Source organism: Littorina saxatilis, linkage group LG12 (assembly GCF_037325665.1).
Source record: "Littorina saxatilis isolate snail1 linkage group LG12, US_GU_Lsax_2.0, whole genome shotgun sequence".
In the NCBI taxonomy this organism is placed as follows: domain Eukaryota; kingdom Metazoa; phylum Mollusca; class Gastropoda; order Littorinimorpha; family Littorinidae; genus Littorina; species Littorina saxatilis.
Window position 1 is genome coordinate 57,457,323 of NC_090256.1, and position 22,808 is coordinate 57,480,130.

The window sequence follows — 22,808 nt, forward strand, 5'->3', positions numbered from 1 at the left end:
GTGGCTCATTAAATATTCATAATCTTTGACAGTACATTTCTTCAGTTTGGAATGTAGCAGACGATTCATTCAAAGACCACTGTGCTCAGCGAAACCGAATTTACAAGCTTGATTCGACAGCCGAACTCGGTAGAAAGACTTATTTTCATTGAAAAATAAATAAATTAGGCATTCTCATCTAACTCGTGCACAACACAGTCATATTAAAGTTATCTAAAACTTCAAACTCGTTTTTCTCGAAAACACGTTTTACACACATACCGTCACTATGTTCCACACATCTAAAAAAAACTATTTGATGAAATCAAATAAAATTTTGTGTGCTGCATAATTGATAACAAAGGCACATTTTGCTATTTTATTGGAACATTAGAGCAAATTTTAAACATCACCATGAGAGTCACATAAAAGTCCTAATTTCAGGATATCAACAACAACAAAATCTCCAAAATACACTCTTGTGAATATAGCACACTGTTTAGTGCTCAATTTGTGATAAGTGTGTAAAACTTCATGTCTGTATCTGTCTTGCATGAAGAGTTATTTGTGTAATGATTATCATACATGTTTGTCATGTTTTTTGTTACATATTTTTTTATTTTTTTTTTTTAGATATCAAAACTTTCTATTACACTTAACAGAATTATGTCTGAGCGCTCAGACACACTTGAAGAATAAATGAGCCAAAAATGGGAAAGATCAGCAGTGTTTCTGAAATGCTATGGCAGAAAGATTTGAACACGTTTTTTGTCATTTTTCACCTTGGAAGCTGGCCTTAGGGCAGACCTAGTTGTGCCTTATCACCCTTCATGTGTGCATGCAAGCACAAGACAAAGTATGCACAAAAAAGATCCTGTAATCCATATCAGAGTTCATGGTTTATAGCAACACAAAAACACACAGTATGATTTTCCTGGAATCGGAGTATGAATGCCTAAATGGCAGGGAAAAGAACGACCATACACATAAAAGCCCACTTGTGCCTATGAGTGAGCGTAGGAGTTGCAGCCCATGAACGTTGAAAAACAAGAAAACCCAAACAAATACATAAAATGTGTTGACGACCAAAAAGCACGAAAAACACAATCCATGCAAAGCTGTTTAAAGTAAGCTGAAAGAAAGACAAACCTTATACTTGAATTCTGAACTGGCTGAAGTATAGTGTACAACATAGCAGGGTAAAATGTGGTGCGAGTTGAAGATGATCAGTTCTTTCTTGCATGGTGACATGTGCGAATCATAGCCTTTCTGCAGCTTGGCTCCATGAATCAGGCCTGGACAGTTATACACCTAGAAATAAACATATTCTTCAGATTGCTAAATACACTAAACCAAAGAACTTCACTTTAACTCTTCAAATGTCTTTCATGCACTGCTTTTAAGTTTTACTACTTAAAATGCACACATACCTTACATACATTGTAGGGAAAACTTTATGTGCAGACTCAGAGACCGTATATATGTCCCACCCCTGTGTCACCACTGTGGCACATAAAAGACCTCGGTCATTCTGCCAGAAGTGCCGGTGGCTGATTACACTTACACACCCGGGCAGCGCGACTCTGTTGCTGCTCGTTTTCCACTGGGAGGAAGCAACCCCAATTTCCCAACAATTGGACAATAAAGTCATGAAAATCAAAACAATTAGTCGCATGAAACATAATTACTACATTTTGTCAATCTGTCGAACTCACGGAATGAAATTAACATGCAGACTGAATTTTTTTCTCAACCAAACATTTTAACTTTAAGAAACCGCTGACACGTTCACAAAAAAAGCGTACAGAAAGTGACAAACCAGTATAGCGCAGTAGCGTATTGCGCTTAACAGGAGAGTACGCTTTTCTCTATTCTTTTAAACTTTCTGAGCTTGTTTTTAATCCAAGCATTACATATCTATTATACTTCTTACTGATACTTTCGAGGCGACCCTGTAACAATGTGTGTGTCAGTGTGTTTGTTCTGTTTAAAACCAGTCTTGATCTAAGGACTATGTCTGGTCGAGAATAAAAGCTGGTTCTTGTGTATGACTGTGTATGTAAGTGTTAGTTGGAGTGCCTTAGAGAATGATGAGCATATATGAGCTTGTGGCGATCATCCTTTTATGAGGATGAAATTCGCTTGTTCATTTCAATGCTTGTTATTCTCTCAGGTGTCAGGAGACAGGTTCCGTACAACTCTCGCTTACTCCATTACACTTGTCGTATGCATAAAGAGTGATTACTTCCCTTTGGTTATTTGATATCTATTATGTTTTTGGAATCAGAAAATGACACAGAAAAAGATTATATCATTTTGGATCGATTACTAAAATTTTTATTTCAATTAGAATTTTTTATTTTTGATGACCAAACTCATTAATTATATTTTAAGCTTCCAAGCTGAAATGCAATCCCATAGTCCGGGCTTCGTGGAAGATTGCTTGACCAAAATTTTAATCAAGCCTCTACAATCACTAAAAGCCGAATATGACGTCATCAAAGATATTTATCGAAAAAAGAAGAAAATGATCTCGGGAAATCTGGAAAAACTTTTATGTAAAGTTTCCTGAAGATCGGCCCAGTAGTTTCCCGGGAATCGATCTACACACAGACACACACATGCACACACACACACACACATCACGACCCCTTTCTAGATTCCCAGTCAAAACTTGACTAAGAAAAAAAGTAAAATAATGTACCCATATTTTTCTTTCCTTCTTAGCGTCAGCAATTTAGCCTTGAGAGAGATTCAGAAATGATTCTAAAGCCATTTCACATGTTTCCCAAAACATGGCCTTCTTCTTTTGTAATGAGAATATGCCTTTCTCAAAAGAAGAGTATCTTTCTACACACAAAGAAGAATCATGTGCGTTTTATCCACAAATCAAGGCAGAGTGATGGTGGTTGGGAGGGAAGCATGCTAGGAGGATGATTACTAATGATCACTTGACTTTATTTGTCTGATGATTATTTCAACACATGTATGTTTCTTTGTTCAACAGTCTAACAATGGTGTTGCTTAACACTTTCTACCCCAGCTATGTTGACCCATTTTTTTTTAGCCGAAACCAGCTGTGTTGCAGCAGGTCACTCAGAATTGTAGTAACTGTGTAGTAATTGCATCAACACGCTAGAATGCAGGCATTAGATCGACATTACAGGAAGCCACTGAAGCTAACAGTCTGAGCGGATATATTCGTCCCCGGTCAGATAGAGTGATATGAGTGGGTACGGATATATCAGTACCTGGGAGACAATGAGTAAAGGCAGTAGTACGATGTAGCAGCAGTATGTGTATTAACTGATGTAGTTGTTGCTGTTGTCATGGTGTTGGCAATAGCGATGGTGAAAATATTACTCATTTTTACATTTAGTCAAGTTTTGACTAAATGTTTTAACATAGAGAGGGAATCGAGATGAGGGTCGTGGTGTATGTATGTATGTGTGTGTGTGTAGAGCGATTCAGAGATAACTACCGGGCCGATCTTCATGAAACTTTACATGAGAGTTCCTGAGTATAATATCCCCACCTGTTTTTTTCATTTTTTTGATAAATGTCTTTGATGACGTCATATCCGGCTTTTTGTGACAGTTGAGGCGGCACTGTCACGCTCTCATTTTCCAACCAAATTTTTTGAAATTTTGGTCAAGCAGTCTTCGCGAAGGCCGGACTTTGGTATTGCATTTCAGCTTGGAAGCTTAAATATTAATTGATGAGTTTGCTCATTAAAGTTGTCATTAAAATCAAATTTTCGCAAAGAGATTCAAATTTAATTGCATCGTATTCTTCATCAAATTCTGATTTAGAAAATATATACCTACGTTATGTTTACTCTTAAAATGTGGATCACAATTAACGAAAATAGGTTAATTAGTGCTACGATTAAAATGTGCGAAATCGATCCAAACATGATTTCATCTTATCCTTTATGATTTCCTGCTTCCAAAAACACGTATATATGATATGTTGTATTCAAAACAAGCTCAGAAAGTTAAAAAGAATACAGAAAAGCTCGCTTTCCTGCTTAGCGCAATACTCTACCGCGCTGTTCTGGCTTGTCAATTTAATTTCGTTTTGCACGTACAAAGTGAGCGATTTCCTTCTCGCGGTGATTGACGAACCTCTCTTTGTCTTGGTGAAAAATTGCAGTGCGTTCAGTTTCATTCTGTGAATTTGACAGCTTGACTAAATGTAGTAATTTTGCCTTACGCGACTTGTTTGTTTATACTGTCACTGTTGTTTAGGAAAAATATGGCGGTAGAAGAGTTGAACCCCCCTTTCAAAACACATCCCCCCCTCCCTCCCCCAACCATTTAACAATCCCTCCCTTTTAAGACCCTATTTTTTTTCTTCAGATTTTCTGCTCATAACCTCAGTAAATTTATCTCCATAGTAAGACTCCCTCCTTTTCAAGATTATAAAGTCTTAAAAGAGGGGTTCCACTATAGTATACATTTGTTGTTATGGTTGTCCTTGCTGTGGTGTCACGTACCTTGCCGGGGAGAACTTGACACAGCAAGAGTTTGGTTGACCCGCTGATGTAGCTCATGGAATAGGAAGGGTACTCACTGAAGTAGACCCCCGCCCCGTACCACCCTGTGTCCGTCTTGTGGTGAAACCCTGATTCTCCTGTTGATGCACCATATGGTCTCTCTAAGCACAATGTACTCGCTACAACCCCCCCCCCCCCCTCCCCCCACCTCCTCCCCTCTCAAATTCTGTACATTCATTCAAGGCAGAAAGGTCACTTATTATGACTGTCTTGAGAGGACAATTACCCTGAAACTAGCTGAAATACTGTTCAACTCCAGTTATCCTTTAATGAACAAGATACTTTTTGATAAATGTAAATCTTGTTGTCAATGAAGGGTCTGGTTTGACCAGAAAGGCTGATTTTAGTTGTAAAATTGGTAGCATATGTAAAGCTGTGGCAAAGACTCAGACTTGCTGAAGGCCGAAACTATCTTACAAAAAAATGTCTCTGTTGTGTCACAACTGACTGATTCAGAATTCAAATCAGCAGATAGGGTTCCAACAGGCTTAACACTATTGTGACTAGCATTGCCACGGCGTTAACGTCCTGCCTGCCCAAGCTTGCCACCAAGAAACTTCCCAAAAAACAGTAACTGTAAAGAAATCTGTCTAGCAAGCTTGAATTAAGTCCAATCACCACCAAATTTTGTGTACTAATTAAAAAATGGATGCCCAGTTCAGTCGTGCTATTTATAAGTTTGTCACGCGATTTGTTTTAGCAAAGGGGGGGTGAAAGGGGGATAATTTGTGTTTTTTAACGTTTTTTTGTGTGTGTTTTCTTTTCCACTGCTTTTTTAAAAGTTATTTTTTAACAGAAAGTATTATAAATAATTTTATAACCAAACAAGGTGTAAAACCTATGAATTAGCTGAAATATTGTTAAAATTCTACACAGAAATAAGGAGACAGTACAAAGAAAAAAACAAGCAAATCCCGCATTCACACACAGCATCCTGACTCAAATGAAACAAAACTGTGACACTCACCAAATGATGTCTAGGTAATCCATATTGAATATAAGTCACATTTTCACAACAAAGTCCCAACTGTACACCTATGAACATTTCCAAAAGGATTAGGCTCCAGCCATCCATTGTTATCAGTGCTGCCACGCCCCCCTTGCAACTACACATTCGAAGATTCATGCAGTACCACCCTAACACGTGTAGTTTGCCGACTCATACTAGCAGCAACAACAGGACTGTTTCTTCCTCAATATCACTGCTATTATCGCTTTCTTGAGGCGAAAACAACACGTCGGAATCATGATCTACAGGGTCCTCAAGATCCAACATCCGGAGAATCTCCTCCCGTGACAAGGCTCGCCTTCGATTCATTTTTTTTCTCGAAAAAACCGCACAAATCAGGCTAATGTTGCATATGGCGGAAGGGCACACCAAGTGTGTCAAGGGAAACAACTCAATTTACTGCAAGCTTCAAAAACCGGGAAGCAATCACGAGTCGTGTACCTTGTATGTCTAATACTAAAATAGTCACTTCCCGTCCGTGGGCGTTGCAGCGCTATTACTAATATAGTCACCTCCCGTCGCGAAAGTGTTAATAGCAACACATGCTAAATATATCTTCATACCTTCTGTTTGGATTTCTTACATTTGTATATTCTTAAAGAAGGTGGTGGTGAAATACCTGGAACTTTGAATCCTTTTTCACAAATTAGTGTGATGTTCTTCTCATCCGTCCCGTGGAACGCCAGCACAGAGCATGCCATGTCTTCTCCTCTTTCTTTATGGAGTTTTTCCTTTGCTGTCCTGTCATTAGAGATCAAATTTTTTTTTTTTTTTTTACACTTTTTTTTTTCTTTACAAGGACAACACAAGCAAACAATGAGGACATAATGAACGTACTAGCTGCTTAATAATAATACAGTCAAATAATAATACAGTCAAAGAAAAGAAGAAAAAAAACCACAAATCATCACATCTCTGCACAACCTAGCCAACTTTTCATATGAGGACCATAATTCTACAAATTTGATAATGTTACCAGCAATGAAACTGGAATATTTTTCTATTTCAAATCTGTATTTCAAATTCCTTAAAAATATTTCTAACAGTCTCTTGTAACTTACTCTTATAAATATAAAACTTTGCAAACAAAATAATAAAATCCAAAACCACATCTACGTTAACATTATTCATACAACCAAACAATATAAATTCTTCTGTAAAAAGAACATTTGCGCGGTAAATACAACTTCTGTTTAACAAATCCTCCAAATCAGTCCAAAATTTCCGACCAAAATATATGGGAAATTGTTTCATTTTACAAAAAGCACAAAGAGGACTGTCAAGAATCTTTTGAATAAATAACCGGCTAGCAACACCAAGAATGCGATGAAGCAATCTGGTCTGGAACCATCTTAACTGTGTGTCCTTAGTTGTTTTAAAACACTTATCAAAAATCTGTTTCCAGTTAAGGTTGTAAAAATACATATTCCATCTGATCATGCCTGCAGGGTTACCATAACATTTTGATTTCAAAAAAACTTCTTTAATTGCCTGTTTGCCTCTACAAATAATCTGCCACGGTTTATAATCTCTAATCTGAAAACCATTTAACGAATCTGATATTTTCGTAAGGACCAGAAGCCTATCATAATAGAAGCAGCTTTAAGTACTATTACCAGCAGTCGACACGCGATGATACATATGCCCTTTGACCTTTCCTTGGGAATATCCATTACTAAAAAATAGAATATGGGATTGTGGGAATTCAAGCTGTTCAATGGCACTCATACACTATATTTGATTTTCAATACATGACTCAAAATCTTTGGGATAAATCAAAATGAAAAACATACAAGTATATAGAGTTAAGAAAACAAGAAAAAGTTGAAAATTGTTTGGAATGAAGCAAATGAATAAAATACAAGAATTACGAGTTCAGAAAAGAATAAAAATAAAATTGCCTTCGAAGAGAATCGAATCCGGGACCACAAAAGTAAGGACTTAGCGCACCGTCAATCTGAGCTATTTTGTCGCACTGTAGTCGAGGGAGATTTTAACTTCAAATTTTACACTTGAGTTCTCGAGCGTGGCGACGACTCGGTGACTCGAGTTTCCGAGTCTCTCCGTTCGTATTTGTGTACTGTTCTCCATATCTCATTGTTCGGGGATAGTTCAGTAACTGACCCTACGCTCCCGGTCACTTCGTATAAGTTTGGAAAGTAATATCAAGTAGCGATAATTTCAAGCGAGACCGACATTGTTGATACGAAATGCATTGACCAATTGCCGAAAGGCGCATGAATTCAAGGATATCCCTATTCTCGATGACATACTAAGGAGTTAGTTCGGGAGAACGACGATCTATGAACGGTTAATCATATAAAGTGGTTAAAAACGGGCGTCGATAGAGCCAATGAACAATGTTATCTACTTGTAGTATTTCATCCACTTGTGTAAGGACTTAATCACTCCTTCATAAAATAAAAAATTTGTTTGAACAAAAGGAAAATTTAAATTAAATTCTTCAAAAGTCAAAAAACTTCCATTTAAATGTAATAACTGATGGACAAACAATACATCATTTTCAATCCATTCATTATTTACAATTGTACCTGTCTTTGGCTCGAATCGTTTAAAATTCATTTAATCTTTTTTAATTTTCATTCATAATTAATTTCCAAATTGTTGCTGGTGTTTGTCGAAAATTTGACTCCCAATACTTTAAAAATCCCAGGGTCCCAACAAAAGTTCATATCTCTCATATATCTTTCTTGTGAATTTCGCTTTCTTCCGATCCACACAATTTGAGTTTTTTCCTTATTTATCTTTAATCCGAAAAATTTAGAAAATCTCTGTAAAGTTTTAACACATTCAACAAACGATTCTTTACTGCCATCCAAATAAAGAGTTGTATCGTCCGCAAACTGAGACAATAACACTTCCTCGTTATTCAATTTCAATCCTTTTATCACAGAATTATTACGTAACATTAATGACAATATCTTGGAACATATTAAATACAAATATGGTGACAGGCTATTGCCTTGTCGGACACCTCTTCTTATATTAAACCAACCAGAATATTGGATCAAAATATTGTTATTTTTGTGTGTACACTTTTGTGTTGCATGGAAACAAGTTTTCATTTCTTCTTTCACTTTTCTCCAGGCTCTGCTGAAGCATCTAAATCTAACAACTGGTTCATATCACATATTTTCATCTCTCTCTCTATCTCTATCTCTCTCTCTGTCCCTCAACATTTGGAACTAAGCTAGCGTAAATATTCTCAAACCCCTCTTCAACTTACATGAAGTATTTTTCAAAAAGTATCTGCTATATGTGTGCAATAAGACTCATTTTATCCTACATATGACAGAGTGGTTATTTTATCTTTTGTAATTATTGTGGTGTGAAATGAAATGTTATTGATTGATTGTTCACACACACACACACACACACACACACACACACACACACACACACACACACGTCTCGATTAACATTTAGTCAAATATTGACTATGTATGTAAAAAATAAAAATAACTTGTGTAAACCTGACTAATCACACAGCAAGCCATGTTGTATTCTCTCTAACTGCAGACATTGAATTCTTCTCACTTGAATCTCTTGACATGATCCGGTGTAACAACGTACTCCACTTTTGTCACCCTGAACCTGCAATTCACAGGGCAACTAAAAACCACACAAACTCAAACGTGACAACACAAGAAAAAAATAATACAACTCTATCGAGACGTTCAAGTGTATATGTTAGTTCATATTAAACAAATACATAAACAAAAGCAATTTGTGTTATGTTGTGCGTGTGTGTGCCCGTGCGTGTGTTTGTGATAATGTTTTATAGAGCAATGTGTTATTCATTGATATGTGTGTGATTGCACGTTATATGATGTTTTGTTGTCGTAGTATTTTGATTGTACAGCGCTTTGAGCAGGGTTAAACCCTGGATACATGCGCTATATAAATATTATACATTATTATTATTAATAATTTAAAAACAAAGGATAACAGACTAAACACACACACTCACTCTCAAAATACTCACAGCATAGCTGATTTATGAGAAGGGTATCATTTAAAACAAATTCTCTACATGAGAAGAACAGTGCCTTTGAATTTGAGTTAGATTTCAATGTATTGTACTCACAAGGATCTTCTTCTTCTTCTCTTCTTCTTCTCTTCTTCATTCATGGGCTTGAAACTCCCACGTTCACTCATGTTTTTGCATGACTGGATTTTTACGTGTATGACCGTTTTTACCCCGCCATTCAGGAAGCATACACCGATGTCGGGGGGAAGCATACTGGGTATTTTCGTGTTTCTATAACCCACCGTACTCTGACATGGATTACAGGATCTTTTCCGTGCGCACTTGGCCTTGTGCTTGTGTGTACACACGGAAGGGGATAAGGCGCACTAACAGATCTGCACACAAGTTGACCTGGGAGATCGGAAAGGCGGCCGCGGCCAGGATTTGAACTCACAACCTTCCGATTAGGAGGCCGATGTCTTATCCACTACGCCTGTCTTACAAGGATAATGCATTAAAGGAACACACTGGCTCAAAGACAAACCTGTGCCTCCAGAGTTTATCTTCACACTGACTGCAATAATTCATTGACCACTGGAGACATCTTTTATAATGTCAAACATGCTTACGTGGACAACCCTGCACCGCTAATGAGGCGATAGAACTGCGACTCAGCCAGTCGGAAGTGGATCTGATCAGCTGATCCCTCCTTGTAGTCTCTCTCTGGTACCAGGGGGAAGTAGACAGTTTTGTCCCCTTTCATTGCCTCCTCCTCTCCCTCCACCAGCAAGATACCTTTGTTCACCTGTTAAACACACCTGTCAGCTTTTTTGACTGTTTTGTTTGTATACATGTATTTAATTATTTTCTTCATTTTCATTACTTTATTGTCCCATCGCTGGGAAATTCGGGTCGCTTCCTCCCAGTGAAAAGCTAGCAGCAACTCACCCAGGTGTATGTGCATTTAGGTGTTATCAGCCACCTGCACTTATGGCAGAATGACCGAGATCTTCCGAGGGGTGGAACATGAATACGGTCTCTGAGTCTGCACATAAAATTGACCTGTGTCGATCCTGGCCCGGATTCGAACCTGCGACCTTAGGATCACAAGTCAAGTGCTCTATCAACTGAGCAACTGGGCCCCCCAATTGGCCCAGTGATTTGTACCTTAATTTCTGTTCACATCAATGCTAACCTTCTTTCTTCATGTATACAAATCTTTTCTCACAGTGGTTTTGCAAATACATGTACATGTAATACATGTAATTGAAAGAAGTTATGTTTCACCTACTCTAATCAATGCAAGGACAATCCTCTTCTCACTCACTCTCTTTCTTCTTCCTCATCTTCATTCATGGGCTGAAACTCCCACGTTCACTCACGCTTTAAATATTGCACAAGTGTTTTTTTTGGGGGAAGCATGCTGGGTATTTTTGTGTTTCTGTAACCCACCGAACTCAGACATGGATTACAGGATCTTTTCCGTGCGCACTTGGTCTTGTGCTTGCGTGTACACATGAAGGCACTAGTAGCAGGTCTGCACACAAGTTGCCGCAGCCAGGATTTGAACTCACGACCTTCCAATTAGGAGGCCGATATCTTATTCACTAGGCCACTGCGCTCGTCACTCACTCACTTTGTATCATACAACAGCAAATCAAAACCAAAAACAAAAACCCTCTCCAAATAATGATAGCATATTAACATAGGGTATGAAAACGAATCCGACAATTAGGACGGAACTTGCCTAACTCTTTCCTATTTACAACATAGGCTTCATTAAAAATATGAATGAAATGTGAGAAGAAAAGGAAAGTAAGAAGCCTGACCTCTTCCTGCAACCTGTTGAGCTCCTTGTCTTTCTGCTCCATCTTTTTCTTGGTGGCCGCCAGCTCCTCCTGCAGTTTCTGCTTGACCTCAAACGCCTTCTGGATCAGCTCCTTGCGCTCCTGCTCCGTCATCTGGGAGAAGCTCTTCACCAGCGACATCCCTCGGTTCAGAATGTCATTCTTGTCCTTCTTTGTTTCCTGGGGATGCATAACTGTGTGACTGACATGGTGAGCCTTGGTGTGTGATGAGTGGCATCATTCTAATTTCTCTGAGTCAGAGCTCAGGCACTATAACACTGTAACAGCTATAGGTTTGTGGGCTTGTGGTTGTATGTTTACTGTGTATGTGTATGTGTGTGTGTGTTGGGTGTATGTTCATCCCCATGTATATTCATTTATGTATATTATATATATACAGGAGTGTACCTTAACACCCGCCTGACCGCAATCGTTTAGGGCGACCTCAAGTACCTGGCTCACCCGCACTTCGGGCATCTCAAAATCTGTCACTTCTCTACTGCCCTCTCAACCCCCCCTCTGCCCCACCTTGAGAAGGCTGCCACTAATACAACCAAGCGGCCCAGACACATTGTTTATAGAGCTACCCCCCTCTGCCTCACTTGATCAGAGTTTCACCCACAGAGATATAGAATAAAGCCACCAAGCGCCGCAACACATGCAGCAACCGACACCCGCGCGCCGGCCATCGCGGTGTGCCCTTTCTTTCGCTGGCAAACCCTGCTTTCGCTCTGCCCGGTCTTTGTTTTTGAGAGCTTACAATCCCGATAAAACTTTGTTTAAAGCTTATAATCATGTTAACAAAAAAAATACAAACTTGTAGAATAATGATGCGTGTGTCTGGCTGCCACTTAATTTTGCTTTTTTTTAATATTGAAAACACTAACATCTCTCTCTCTCTCTCTCTCTCTCTCTTCTCTTTTTATTTATACTTTTATGTTGTGTTTTGTAAATATATAACATTCGAGTAGTCCCACTCTGGGCGAGGGCTGGTTGAAAAGAAGCGTGTTTGTATTGCTTATACCACAACCCTCGTAAAATAAAATTTGATTTGATTTGATTGTCTCTCAGTCGGTTTTCAGTGGGACAATTTAAATTTTATATGTAATTAAATTGTAGATGTATTAATGAGCACAATATTCTCTCCCACAATGTGAGATTACTTGGCTCTAGTATGGTCAGTCACTGGTTTTGTCATTCATTCACGTAAACAAGTGAAACAACTCTCTCTCTCTCTCTCTCTCTCTCTCTCTCTCTCTCTCTCTCTCTCTCTCTCTCTCTCTCTCTCTCTCTCTCTCTCTCTCTCTCTCTCTCTCTCTCTCTCTCTCTCTCTCTCTCTCTGTGTCTCTCTCTTTCTTGCGATTGTACATCATTCGGTTATAAGCAAGCTTTGCATTTTGATTTCAACTTTCATTCTGTATTTTGTGTTTGTTTGTGTCATGTCTCTGTGTGTGTGTGTGTGTGTGTGTGTGTGTGTGTGTGTGTGTGTGTGTGTGTGTGTGTGTGTGTGTGTGTGTGTGTGTCTGTCTGTCTGTCAGTATGTGTATATATACCGGTACATGAAGCTCTGTGTTCACAGCGGGCTGCCCATTGCAGGTTTTACTTCATTGACCACGCCCAGCGCCTTCTCATCGGCGTTAGGGGGGCAGAAACCAGTGTGAGAGCCTTAGTAGTTTTTATCCAGTTTTTAACATTGTAACATAGCATTTTTTAACTGTGCTTGAAAAGCCTACATTCTAGGGCAAACGGACTAAAACCGCAAGTACAGCAGCAAGAAGACCAGCTGGAGTTGTACACTATATCCACCTTGTGTACAGTGAACTTTTAAGACTCTTTTAGATGCGCACACCCAAAAAAACGTCACGTTGATAGTCGTCGTCGGCTTCTGTGGCACACCCGCCAACCACCAACCCAGGCGGGTTATCCAGATCCAGATTGATGAATACATTTTCAATTTCAGCGAAGACTTTAATAGATACACATGTATATTAAGTAGAGGATGTTTAGTCCTTTTACTATTTGCTGCCAGCCCCTCAACTCACCACCCACACCAACGATCCTCTTTCTCGATCCCCAAAATACCTTCCAGATTTTACTGCTGAGTGTTTTATTATGACATGCTAACATTAAAAACTATGCGGCCAAGGCACAATATGAAGCAAATCGTGTGTTTGTGTCCTTGGCTGGCTCTCTCTCTCTCTCTCTCTCTCTCTCTCTCTCTCTCTCTCTCTCTCTCTCTCTCTCTCTCTCTCTCTCTCAAAAACTTATAAGCCTTTATTTAGTTGACATAAAAATGCAATCAAGGTTATTTTGATTGCACATGAAATCTCTGTATCCAACGAAGATTATCAACGTTAAAACATCCTTCCTCTTAAATCAAGATTCATGTACAACAAAGGCGTTATGATGCATAAACTCATCATTGGAAGCACCTCCTTCTAGATTTACTTTTCATAATTTGAGAACCCCCACAAAGATGGATGCCTTGTATGATTCTACCTCTCATAAGTTTCAGTAGATAACTATACGTCATGGATTTCATGGCATGTCTTATGAAGAGGTGCTACATGGTTATTACTTATAACTTAGTTGTTACTTTTATTCCCAAGTTGAATTTTTTTTCTTGACATTTTACGTATTTTTGCTTGATCGAAACTGTGTTTTATGTTAGTCTGTGTGTATATTTGTGTTTGTTTGTTTGTTAAACTTGTTTGTTTATTTGTTTATCTGTCTGTTAGCTTTTATTATTTCTTTGATTGTCATGTTATCATTCATAAAACGTATTATCATTAGATAAGTACCTCTCATGGGGCAGGGACGGTAATAAAGAATTTGTCTTGTCTTGTCTTGGTTCTGTGTGTGTGTGTGTGTGTGTGTGTGTGTGTGTGTGTGTGTGTGTGTGTGAGTGTGTGTGTGTGTGTGTGTGTGTGTGTGTGTGTGTGTGTGAGTGTGTGTGTGTGTGTGTGTGTGTGTGTGTGTGTGTGTGTGTGCACGAGTGTACGTGCGCGCGTGTGTGTGTGTGTGCGTATGTCTGTTTTAATGTGTGTGTGGGTGTGTGTTTGTGCGTGTTTGTGCGTGTGTGTGTGTGTGTGTGTGTGTGTGTGTGTGTGTGTGTGTGTGTGTGTGTGTGTGTCTGAGTCGCTGAGTACCAAATAGAAAAACAGCCACCGCGAGGCAGAAAAAGGAAAGGGAAATTTTTCTGACACCCACATTGGCAAATGCCAGATACTAACATTGTGGCAGCGAATAGTAAACCTTTAGCCCTTCACTGCCAGATCATTCATCTGCGCCACTGAACAAAGGGAGGTAATTCTTTTTTCGTTATTTCGTTTTTAGTTATTTCGTTTTTCGTTTTCTCGTTTTTCCTGACAATACTGGAGTGTTGGAGCGTGTTTTTAGGGTTTCAATTATTATTTCTGGCCAGAGAAATCCAACTGGCCATATGTATGACGGCTTACTAGTGTCAAAACCTGGGGTTACCCATTATCACGTGATAATTACTAATTAACGCTGTCAGTTACTGTTTTCACTCGTTAGTTACTCATTTTCATGGGATAATTAGTAATTTTCACGGGAAAATGACTAATTTTTAGTTTTGGCACTAGCAATCCATCAGGAAGTGAGCCAAAACTAAAAATTAGTAATTAACAGGTGAAAGTTAGTAATTTTCCCAGGAAAATTAGTAATTAACACGTGAAAATGGTAATTATCAAGGGAAAGTTACTCATTTTCCCTTGATAATTACAATTATGAGGTTTTGGCACAAGTAAGCCCTATGACGGCTTACTAGTGCCAAAACCTGGGGTTACCCATTATCACGTGATAATTACTAATTAACGCCGTCAGTTACTGTTTTCACCTGTTAGTTACTCATTTTCACGGGAAAATGACTAATTTTTAGTTTTGGCACTAGCAATCCGTCAGGAAGTGAGCCAAAACTAAATAGAGCTTAAACAATGACCACGAGTTGATTACTGGAAAATAAACCACTCGTGGGTATTTGCAGCCGCTTGGTAATTCACTCGTGTGCTCCGCACACTCGTGAATTACCAAGCGGCTGCAAATACCCACTCGTGGTTTATTTTCCAGTAATCAACGAGTTGTCGTCATTGTTTAAGCTATTTATACAACGAACAACACGGGTCGAACATGCAGTCATGCAGACGACATTTTGTACGCAATTTCATTTCAGCCTAATCACTCAGAGTGTCAAATGCGCGTCATTCAAATAGTCCCTATTCTTTTACTTTATTCTTAGTCTCCGACTCGTCGGCATTATACTTGTCTGGTCTAAATATCGGACCCCATTGCTACGATTAAAACACAATAGCGTTTATATAGCTATTCTGACATTACATTCTGTGTTAAAATCATGTTTTTGTCAGCAACAAGGACCAGAATGGTCCATGTCGTTGATAGCAGACGACGGTTCCCTTTCCGCATGAAGCCACGGAAATAACCGAACATTGAAAAACCTACGGACATGTATTACGGAGAAAACTCGGGATAACCGGATGTTTAGCATTACGTCAATATGCTAGGAATCATATGACGTCATGACGTATCGTGCTTGCCTACGTAGATTGTATACGTTCGAAAGTCTGACTTCTGTTGTGAATTCGCGTGGTGAAGACTGCGGTAAATCTGTAGATGATAAGAGAACAAGGATTGTCTCAGAATAAACGACTAAATGTTTCAGACCGGTAACTTCATTTCAACATTGCACTATATAATGGACGTTCTGTGACAGGAGAGTTTGCTGATTTTGTGTTAAACATTGGAGAGATCGTCTGCTAGAATCAGAGATAGGTCGCTTCAGATTGCAGCTTCTGGAAATTTGCAAGGTTTGTTGCCTGTTAAAGAACTGGATTTTACACGTACAGTAAGCAACAACAAAAACACACACAAAGCAAATGGCATCGTCTGTCGACTAGTCACAGAAACAAACCTGGCGAGGTATGCGTGTACTTCATACACGTCAGCCATTGTTGTTACAGTTTTGAGTCAACGTTGTACGTATTCTTCCGCAACAGGGTCCAATCGTCTGGGTTTCAAATGTTCTAAAAATAAATTCTAGTGTTGATTATTTTTTAGCCCTCTTTATTCTTACTTCGAATAATCCACGTGTGATTTTTGGTGTAATCAAAGTAGTTCGTTCTAATTTCTCACTTGTCTAAAAATAATCAACTAGATTTAATCCACCCCTCGGTTGCATTGCAGGAGTTGTATAAAAATTAGTAATTAACAGGTGAAAGTTAGTAATTATTCTGGGAAAATGGTAATTATCAAGGGAAAATTACTAATTTTCCCTTGATAATTACAATTATGAGGTTTTGGCACTAGTAAGCCGTCATACATATGTACAGGCATTGGCCCAGTAGCTCTGGGTTAAATTGCTGCAATCATTTCCACTGGCAGCCCAGCGCTTGGTGGCTCTATTCTATATCTCTGTGGTTTCACCCCTCCAGTGCCACTAGCGGTCTGAATAGCTACGCACCCCCCACCTCCCTCCCCCTCTCTGTGCTATTTGCTTCACTTCACCCCCTCTCTTATTGTGCTTCCCTGGCCAGTCCTTGACAGCCTTTCACATGGTGTAACTGGGTTGGTTTGGGGTCAAACTGTGAAGCAGCATGAGCAATGTAGTCCACTGACCCAGTTTCTATGCAATGTAATGGTCACTGACCTAAGGATACTCACTGAGAGGTGTTCTAAAATTTGTTTTTACCAACATAGCTGACCAACCTAGTGGTGACAGTGATATTGTTGTCAACTGTTTCCCATTAAGTAGGGAAGTAAAAAGCCGATAATTATGTGATCAAGAAGAAAAGACAGAGTTTGACAACAGGACAAGGGATGCAACTCTCTTCTGAATAAGGACATATACAAATCTGCCCCCCCCCCCCCCCCCTTTACACACAGACACACTAAACAACCAAAGACAGAGCAAACAAGAAAGAAATAACAACAAAATAACACTAAATTAATTTAATACGATTCTATTGAAACATATCATTTTGTCAGTAAGTCTTGTGTGTGTTTGTGGTAGTTATTAGCAGTGAAAATGCACATGTATGCATTATTAGTGTATATGTATGTCTTAAGTGTATTTGTTTAGCACGCGACGAATGTTGATACGAGCCGCTGAGGTGGTTGTAGGAAATCTGGGATGGTTGGGGGCCGGTTTGGATTTGGGGGGGCCCCGGTTCAAATTTTGACATACCGGCCCCCCTGGCCGGTAGCAAAAAAAGTAAAGGTACACCCCTGTATATATATTCATGAATAGGGTTGTACAGTTGTATGTTCCCATTTACCTGCTCATGTGCAATTATGCAAGGCTATGGATGCTTTATTTGCTCTGTGTGTGTGTGTGTGTATAATTATGAGAGTGTACATGTATACATGTGTGTACATTTACCTCCTTATGTGTAATTACTTGGTATGCTTAGTTTTATTTGCTTTGTTTGCGTGTGCGTATGTTTGTCTGTTTGTGTGTGCCTGTGCGCATGTATGCTTGCACAAGAGCGTGTGTCAATCCTAACTACAGACATCATGTTTATCTGAAGAACATGCCAATTTCTCGCTGTTTCAAAACTCGGGAGACTCATCACACAAAGCACACAATGTATACTTTAGAAGTCTCTCTTCTTTCAAATCAATCATCAAACCGGTGCTATTTTAAGCGTAAACACACACAGATAAAGAATTAAACAAAGTCATACAATACAAGATTCTCCCCGGTAAAACTCCCCGCCACATTCCTGCGGAATTTCCTGTCACTAAACATAGTCAGTGGAACCCCCAAGGTCATCTATAATTCTATTGTCGCTGACTCAACTGGTCACGTTCACCGTGGCAGCACTGACTGTCTGCGGCTTCCCACGAGCCCAAGTCTGTGTGTGTTTGTGTGTGTGTGTATGTGTGTTTGTGTGTGCATGTGCGTGTGTGTGTATGTGTGTGTTTGTACGTTCGTGTGTGTTTGTGTGTGTGTGTGTGTTCGTGTCACAGTGTGTTTGTTTGTTTGTGTGTGTGTGTGTGTGTGTGTGTGTGTGTGTGTGTGTGTGTGTGTGTGTGTGTGTGTGTGTGTGTGTGTGCATGTGTTTGTGTGTGTGTGCATGTGTGCGCGCCGTGTGTGTGTAAGAGTGTGTTTTCGAGGGTAAATGAAGAGGAGATGATGATGACAATGATGTTGAAGATGATGATGAGGATGACGATGATGATGACGATGACGACGGATGATGTAAAAAGGGAAAGATTACTGAAAAAAACATCATCATGTACAACAATAACAACAACAACAACAACTAGCGTTGAGATAAAAAGTGGAAGAAGAGGAGGAGCGGTCAGTCAAGCGCTGCTCCATAGCCTATATTATGGTCTGTGCTTGCACTAGCTCCCTCCACCCTCGCAAGAAGAGCAAGTGTGGTGGGAATTCCCCTGGAAGGTAGAACTCATTATGTAGTTTTGGTATAGACCTGTAGGTTGAAATGCCTTTAGCTTGACTGTTCACAAGCGTGCATGCGCGCGAGTGTGTGTTTTAGCGGGTATGTTTGCCTTTATGTGCTTGTCTGTCAGTGCGTGCGTGTCTTGTGTGCATGCGTGTGGCGTGTTTGTGTTTGGCCTTTGTGTTACCTTGTCGTCATCTGAATCATAGACATCAGTGTCACCGCCGTCACTGTCTGTCGGGTCCGAGGTTGGGCCAGCAGTGGGGTGTGAATATTCTGCAAAGTGCAGCAGGTTCTTGCGATAACACTTGGCTCCATACATGCACGGGGGAAAAGCGCTGGAACCAACCGATGCTGCTGCACTGTCCAAAGAAGCATCAAGTTTGGAAGTAGAAGCACCGTCCTTTGGGTGGGAGAACTCCGCGAAGTGAGCTGGGTTCTTCCTGTAGCATGCTACGCCGTAAGGGCATACTTTGGTTGATGGTGTGGTTGAATCCACTTTTGCTTTCTTGGCTGCTGTGGCCATTATTATCCAAATTCTGAAATCAGGTAAGCTTAGTATGTAAAACTTCGAGTTTTTGTTTGTCACAGTGGTTCAAGCTAACTCATTCTATCACCTGCAACTACCTGCTGATACTCATACATGTGATCTCCGCTCCCGACTGATAAGCTTAGCGTAGGGTTGCCCAGCCTTTTCTTCGACTGCTTCGCGGAGAGTTGCACTTGTCCAAGCCACAGCAAATATGTTCCGCGAAGCCATCATTGCGCAATCAGCAGTGTCCGCCGTTGGTTATAATCTGAATGCCGGACGTTTCGGCCCTAAGACGTTTCGGGCCTAAGACGTTTCGGCCCCATTTGGGACGTTTCGGCCCTAAAAGTCAGGACGTTTCGGCCCATTTCAGGATGTTTCGGCCCTAAGACGGTTCGGCCCTAAGACGTTTCGGCCCCAATTTTTTTTCTTCTCAAAAATCATATTAAAATATAACCTATATATAATAATATAGCGCCCTTGATGCGTGTACAGCTCATATTCAATCCAGATTACCAGAGTCGCCTTGTGGCGAGATATGTGCGCGTTACAAATTATTGTATTATTAAAGACATTCAAACAAATCGACAGTGTCCTTGTCTGGCTGTGTGAATGGGTATCGTGTGAATGAATACATGTCTATCTCTCTCTCCCTCACACGACACGTATTACCAATACCTGTCACAATATAGACCAGTTGGTCTAAGAGGACGTTAAACCCTAATAGTCAGTCACGACACGTGTTGTACGCACTCAGTCACATTCAATAGTTGTACGAAAAGTATTTGTATCGTGTGAAACATGTGACCTGTCTAAATTTCATGCAAGGCTGTGTGATGAAGGTGAACTGTTAATTGTGAGTGAAACTCATTGTTGGGGTGTATAAGAGAAGAGTGTTGCCTGGCGAGTGGGGTCAGTTGTCCAACACAGACAATGGATTTGTGTAGCTCATTGTTCTCACCCGCTGTGAAAGGTCGTCAACATGCACTTCAGTGTGACACCTGTGATGTGTGGCAACATCGTCTTTGTAAGACCGGTAAGCGATAATTTTTCCTCTGTAGCTGTTTGAATGTGTAGTGTGCGAGAATATGTAAAACAATTGTATATGGTATTTTAATATATAGAACAGATTCCATACAGCCAATTGATTAACGGAACAGTTGTTAACAGTTTGAAGTTTTTATTCTGGTTGGCTAGTGAAAATCCTGTCAAATGCAACACTTTTGGTTGAATACTCTAGTTTCAAAACGTTATAAACAATGCAGTTATAGCAACTGTGGTTTGTACCCGGTAAGCAATTCTTTTTGGTGGACTGAACTTTCTTGAAATGACTCACCTGTCTGGCAAGTTAAGACTGATTTTGAGATCTGGCCATCCCTGCAACTGTCTTAATTTTGCAATGCTCTTCATGCAAGTTGCACTCAAATTTGTGAGCAATTTGTTATGTAACACTTGGTAAATTGTCCTAAATGATGCTTTAGTAAAAGTTGTTGTCTCCTTTCTCTTTCTAATATTGATTATTTTCTTTTTTTTCCTTTTGGAAGTGTTTTGACCATGTGCAACAGGCTGCAAGTCATTTTGGAGGAGGAAGCCCCTGATTGCATCTTTGTCAAAACCAGAAAGAGACTTCTACGTGTCTCCAAGAGTCAGCCATCACAACCACCTGTTACCCAGAGCCAGCCATCACAACCTCCTGTTCCCAAAGTAATCCAATCCTGTTGCCCGTTTTGATACAGGCAGCAACAGGATGCACTTAGGAGGAGGAACTAGTAGAAGTAGAGAAAGCGGTATTAACATAACAGCTTTTTCCTCTTAACTATGAAACCACACAGATAAACAAGGAGAGCAACCCTTCCACAAAGTAAACAATCCTGACGACTCTAATTTCAACAATTTGTCAACTCATGTAAAAGCTTTGCCAGATCCAGATCTACTCTTTACACATGTAATGGGCAGAGCCAAACATTGTTGAACAGCTGCTTCGTTTCTGCAGAGATCTGTATCTGTAAGTTTTCAGCCTGAAAGGTGGGTCGCATCTAAAATATAAATGTTTGTCTTGTCAAAACCTATGTAAATTTTCCTACATTTTAAGACTCCCTCTTTTTCTGTACTGGAATTTTTTTTGTATCAGATTATTGTTTGGAGTTTTGAAAAGAAAGGTTTCTGTGTACACCATTATAGATATGACTTTTACTGTAAGTTACATGTATGTTTTTGGTATATATATATATATATAAAACATCAGAAATTGTGAAAGAAACAATTGAAAGTCAGCAGAGACTTTCTTCCGAGATTTGTTAAAATCTCTTAGCAGAGAAAGAGAGAGAAATAAGTATCCCTTCACAGACAGCCTATTGGGAGCATCAGACCCTCCTCAAGGGGGACCGAGATTTACAGAGCAAAGTCCCTAAAATATATATAAATATATAAAACTAGATATCTTTCTTCCCAATATGTTTATTGCCAAGTGGATGAAGTCATCAGATTTGATCTGCTGCTAACGTTTATCAACATAAGTAAAGTTTTTTGAGCTGACTGTATTGTGTGCATTTTGTTTGCAAGTGCTGATATGTTTGACTTTGTGCTTCAAAGTACGAGAACTCAGATTTTGTTCTGACACACTCATTGCATCATACAAACATCAATAGACACACACAGAAAGTGAGCCAAACAAACATTTTTTCTCAGAACATGTTATGGTATGCACAGGGGACATGAAAATTATGGAGAGAAGACTGTGCGCAGGAAGAAGAGAGAAACATTCAAACAAATGAAAACAAACCAGTAAATTGTTAAGGTTGCTCTTGGCCACTCTGGTGACATGCATTTTATTCTACCTATATTAGCGAAACCGATAGGCTAGATCCTCAAGGTCTATAGTGGGGCTCCTATGTTGCAAAATCATTCAAATCATGCAACAAACACCAAATTAAGCAAATATGAAGAGTTTTATGTGCTTAACAAAACCTGATACAGAGCCATCGCGAAAAATAAAAAAATGGGTAGTTTTTAAACAATTTTTCAAAATGGCCGCCAGTGTAAACGGTTGGGTATGTTAGGCATATTTCACTTCATGTGATTAACAGCAAATTTGGCGTAAATGGACATTTGCTTTTGCTTAACAAAACCTGATACAGAGCCACCGTGAAAAAAATTAAGAAATCAGTAGTTTATTTACAATTTTCAAAATGGCCGCCAATAAAAGGGTATTTAGGCATTTTTGATGCTACAAGACATTCTCTTGCAATAGAAACTAACACAAACACATTTTTAAACAAAACAATACATGTATTGTTGGTGCAGAGAATGATTGGACGGTGTGGGTGGCAGGGTTGAAGAATTTGTGGATTACCTAAACTGTGCAAAAATAAATATATTGCACCAATTTTCATACCAAAACGAAAACATTCATTCCTGTGCTGTTATATTCAATGTATGCTATTGAGGGCACTC

General features: G+C 39.5%; 1 protein-coding gene across 3 annotated transcripts in view; it reads right to left on the reverse strand.

The window, feature by feature from the left end:
• The window catches only part of LOC138982350 (uncharacterized), a 33,052-nt gene extending 13,429 nt beyond the window's left edge, over window positions 1-19,623 (reverse strand). For all 3 annotated transcript variants that reach the window (XR_011460852.1, XM_070355601.1, XM_070355602.1), the window contains exons 1-7: window positions 19,014-19,623; window positions 11,367-11,564; window positions 10,167-10,342; window positions 9,105-9,161; window positions 6,166-6,287; window positions 4,478-4,614; window positions 1,129-1,290 (exon numbers count right to left, since the gene is read on the reverse strand). Coding sequence is in view for 2 of the 3 variants with exons in the window: in XM_070355601.1 (XP_070211702.1) it covers window positions 1,129-1,290; window positions 4,478-4,614; window positions 6,166-6,287; window positions 9,105-9,161; window positions 10,167-10,342; window positions 11,367-11,564; window positions 19,014-19,352 (1,191 nt within the window). In the remaining variant the exon portion in view is untranslated. The remainder of the gene's footprint in view (window positions 1-1,128; window positions 1,291-4,477; window positions 4,615-6,165; window positions 6,288-9,104; window positions 9,162-10,166; window positions 10,343-11,366; window positions 11,565-19,013) is intronic.
• Window positions 19,624-22,808: the final 3,185 nt, after the last annotated feature.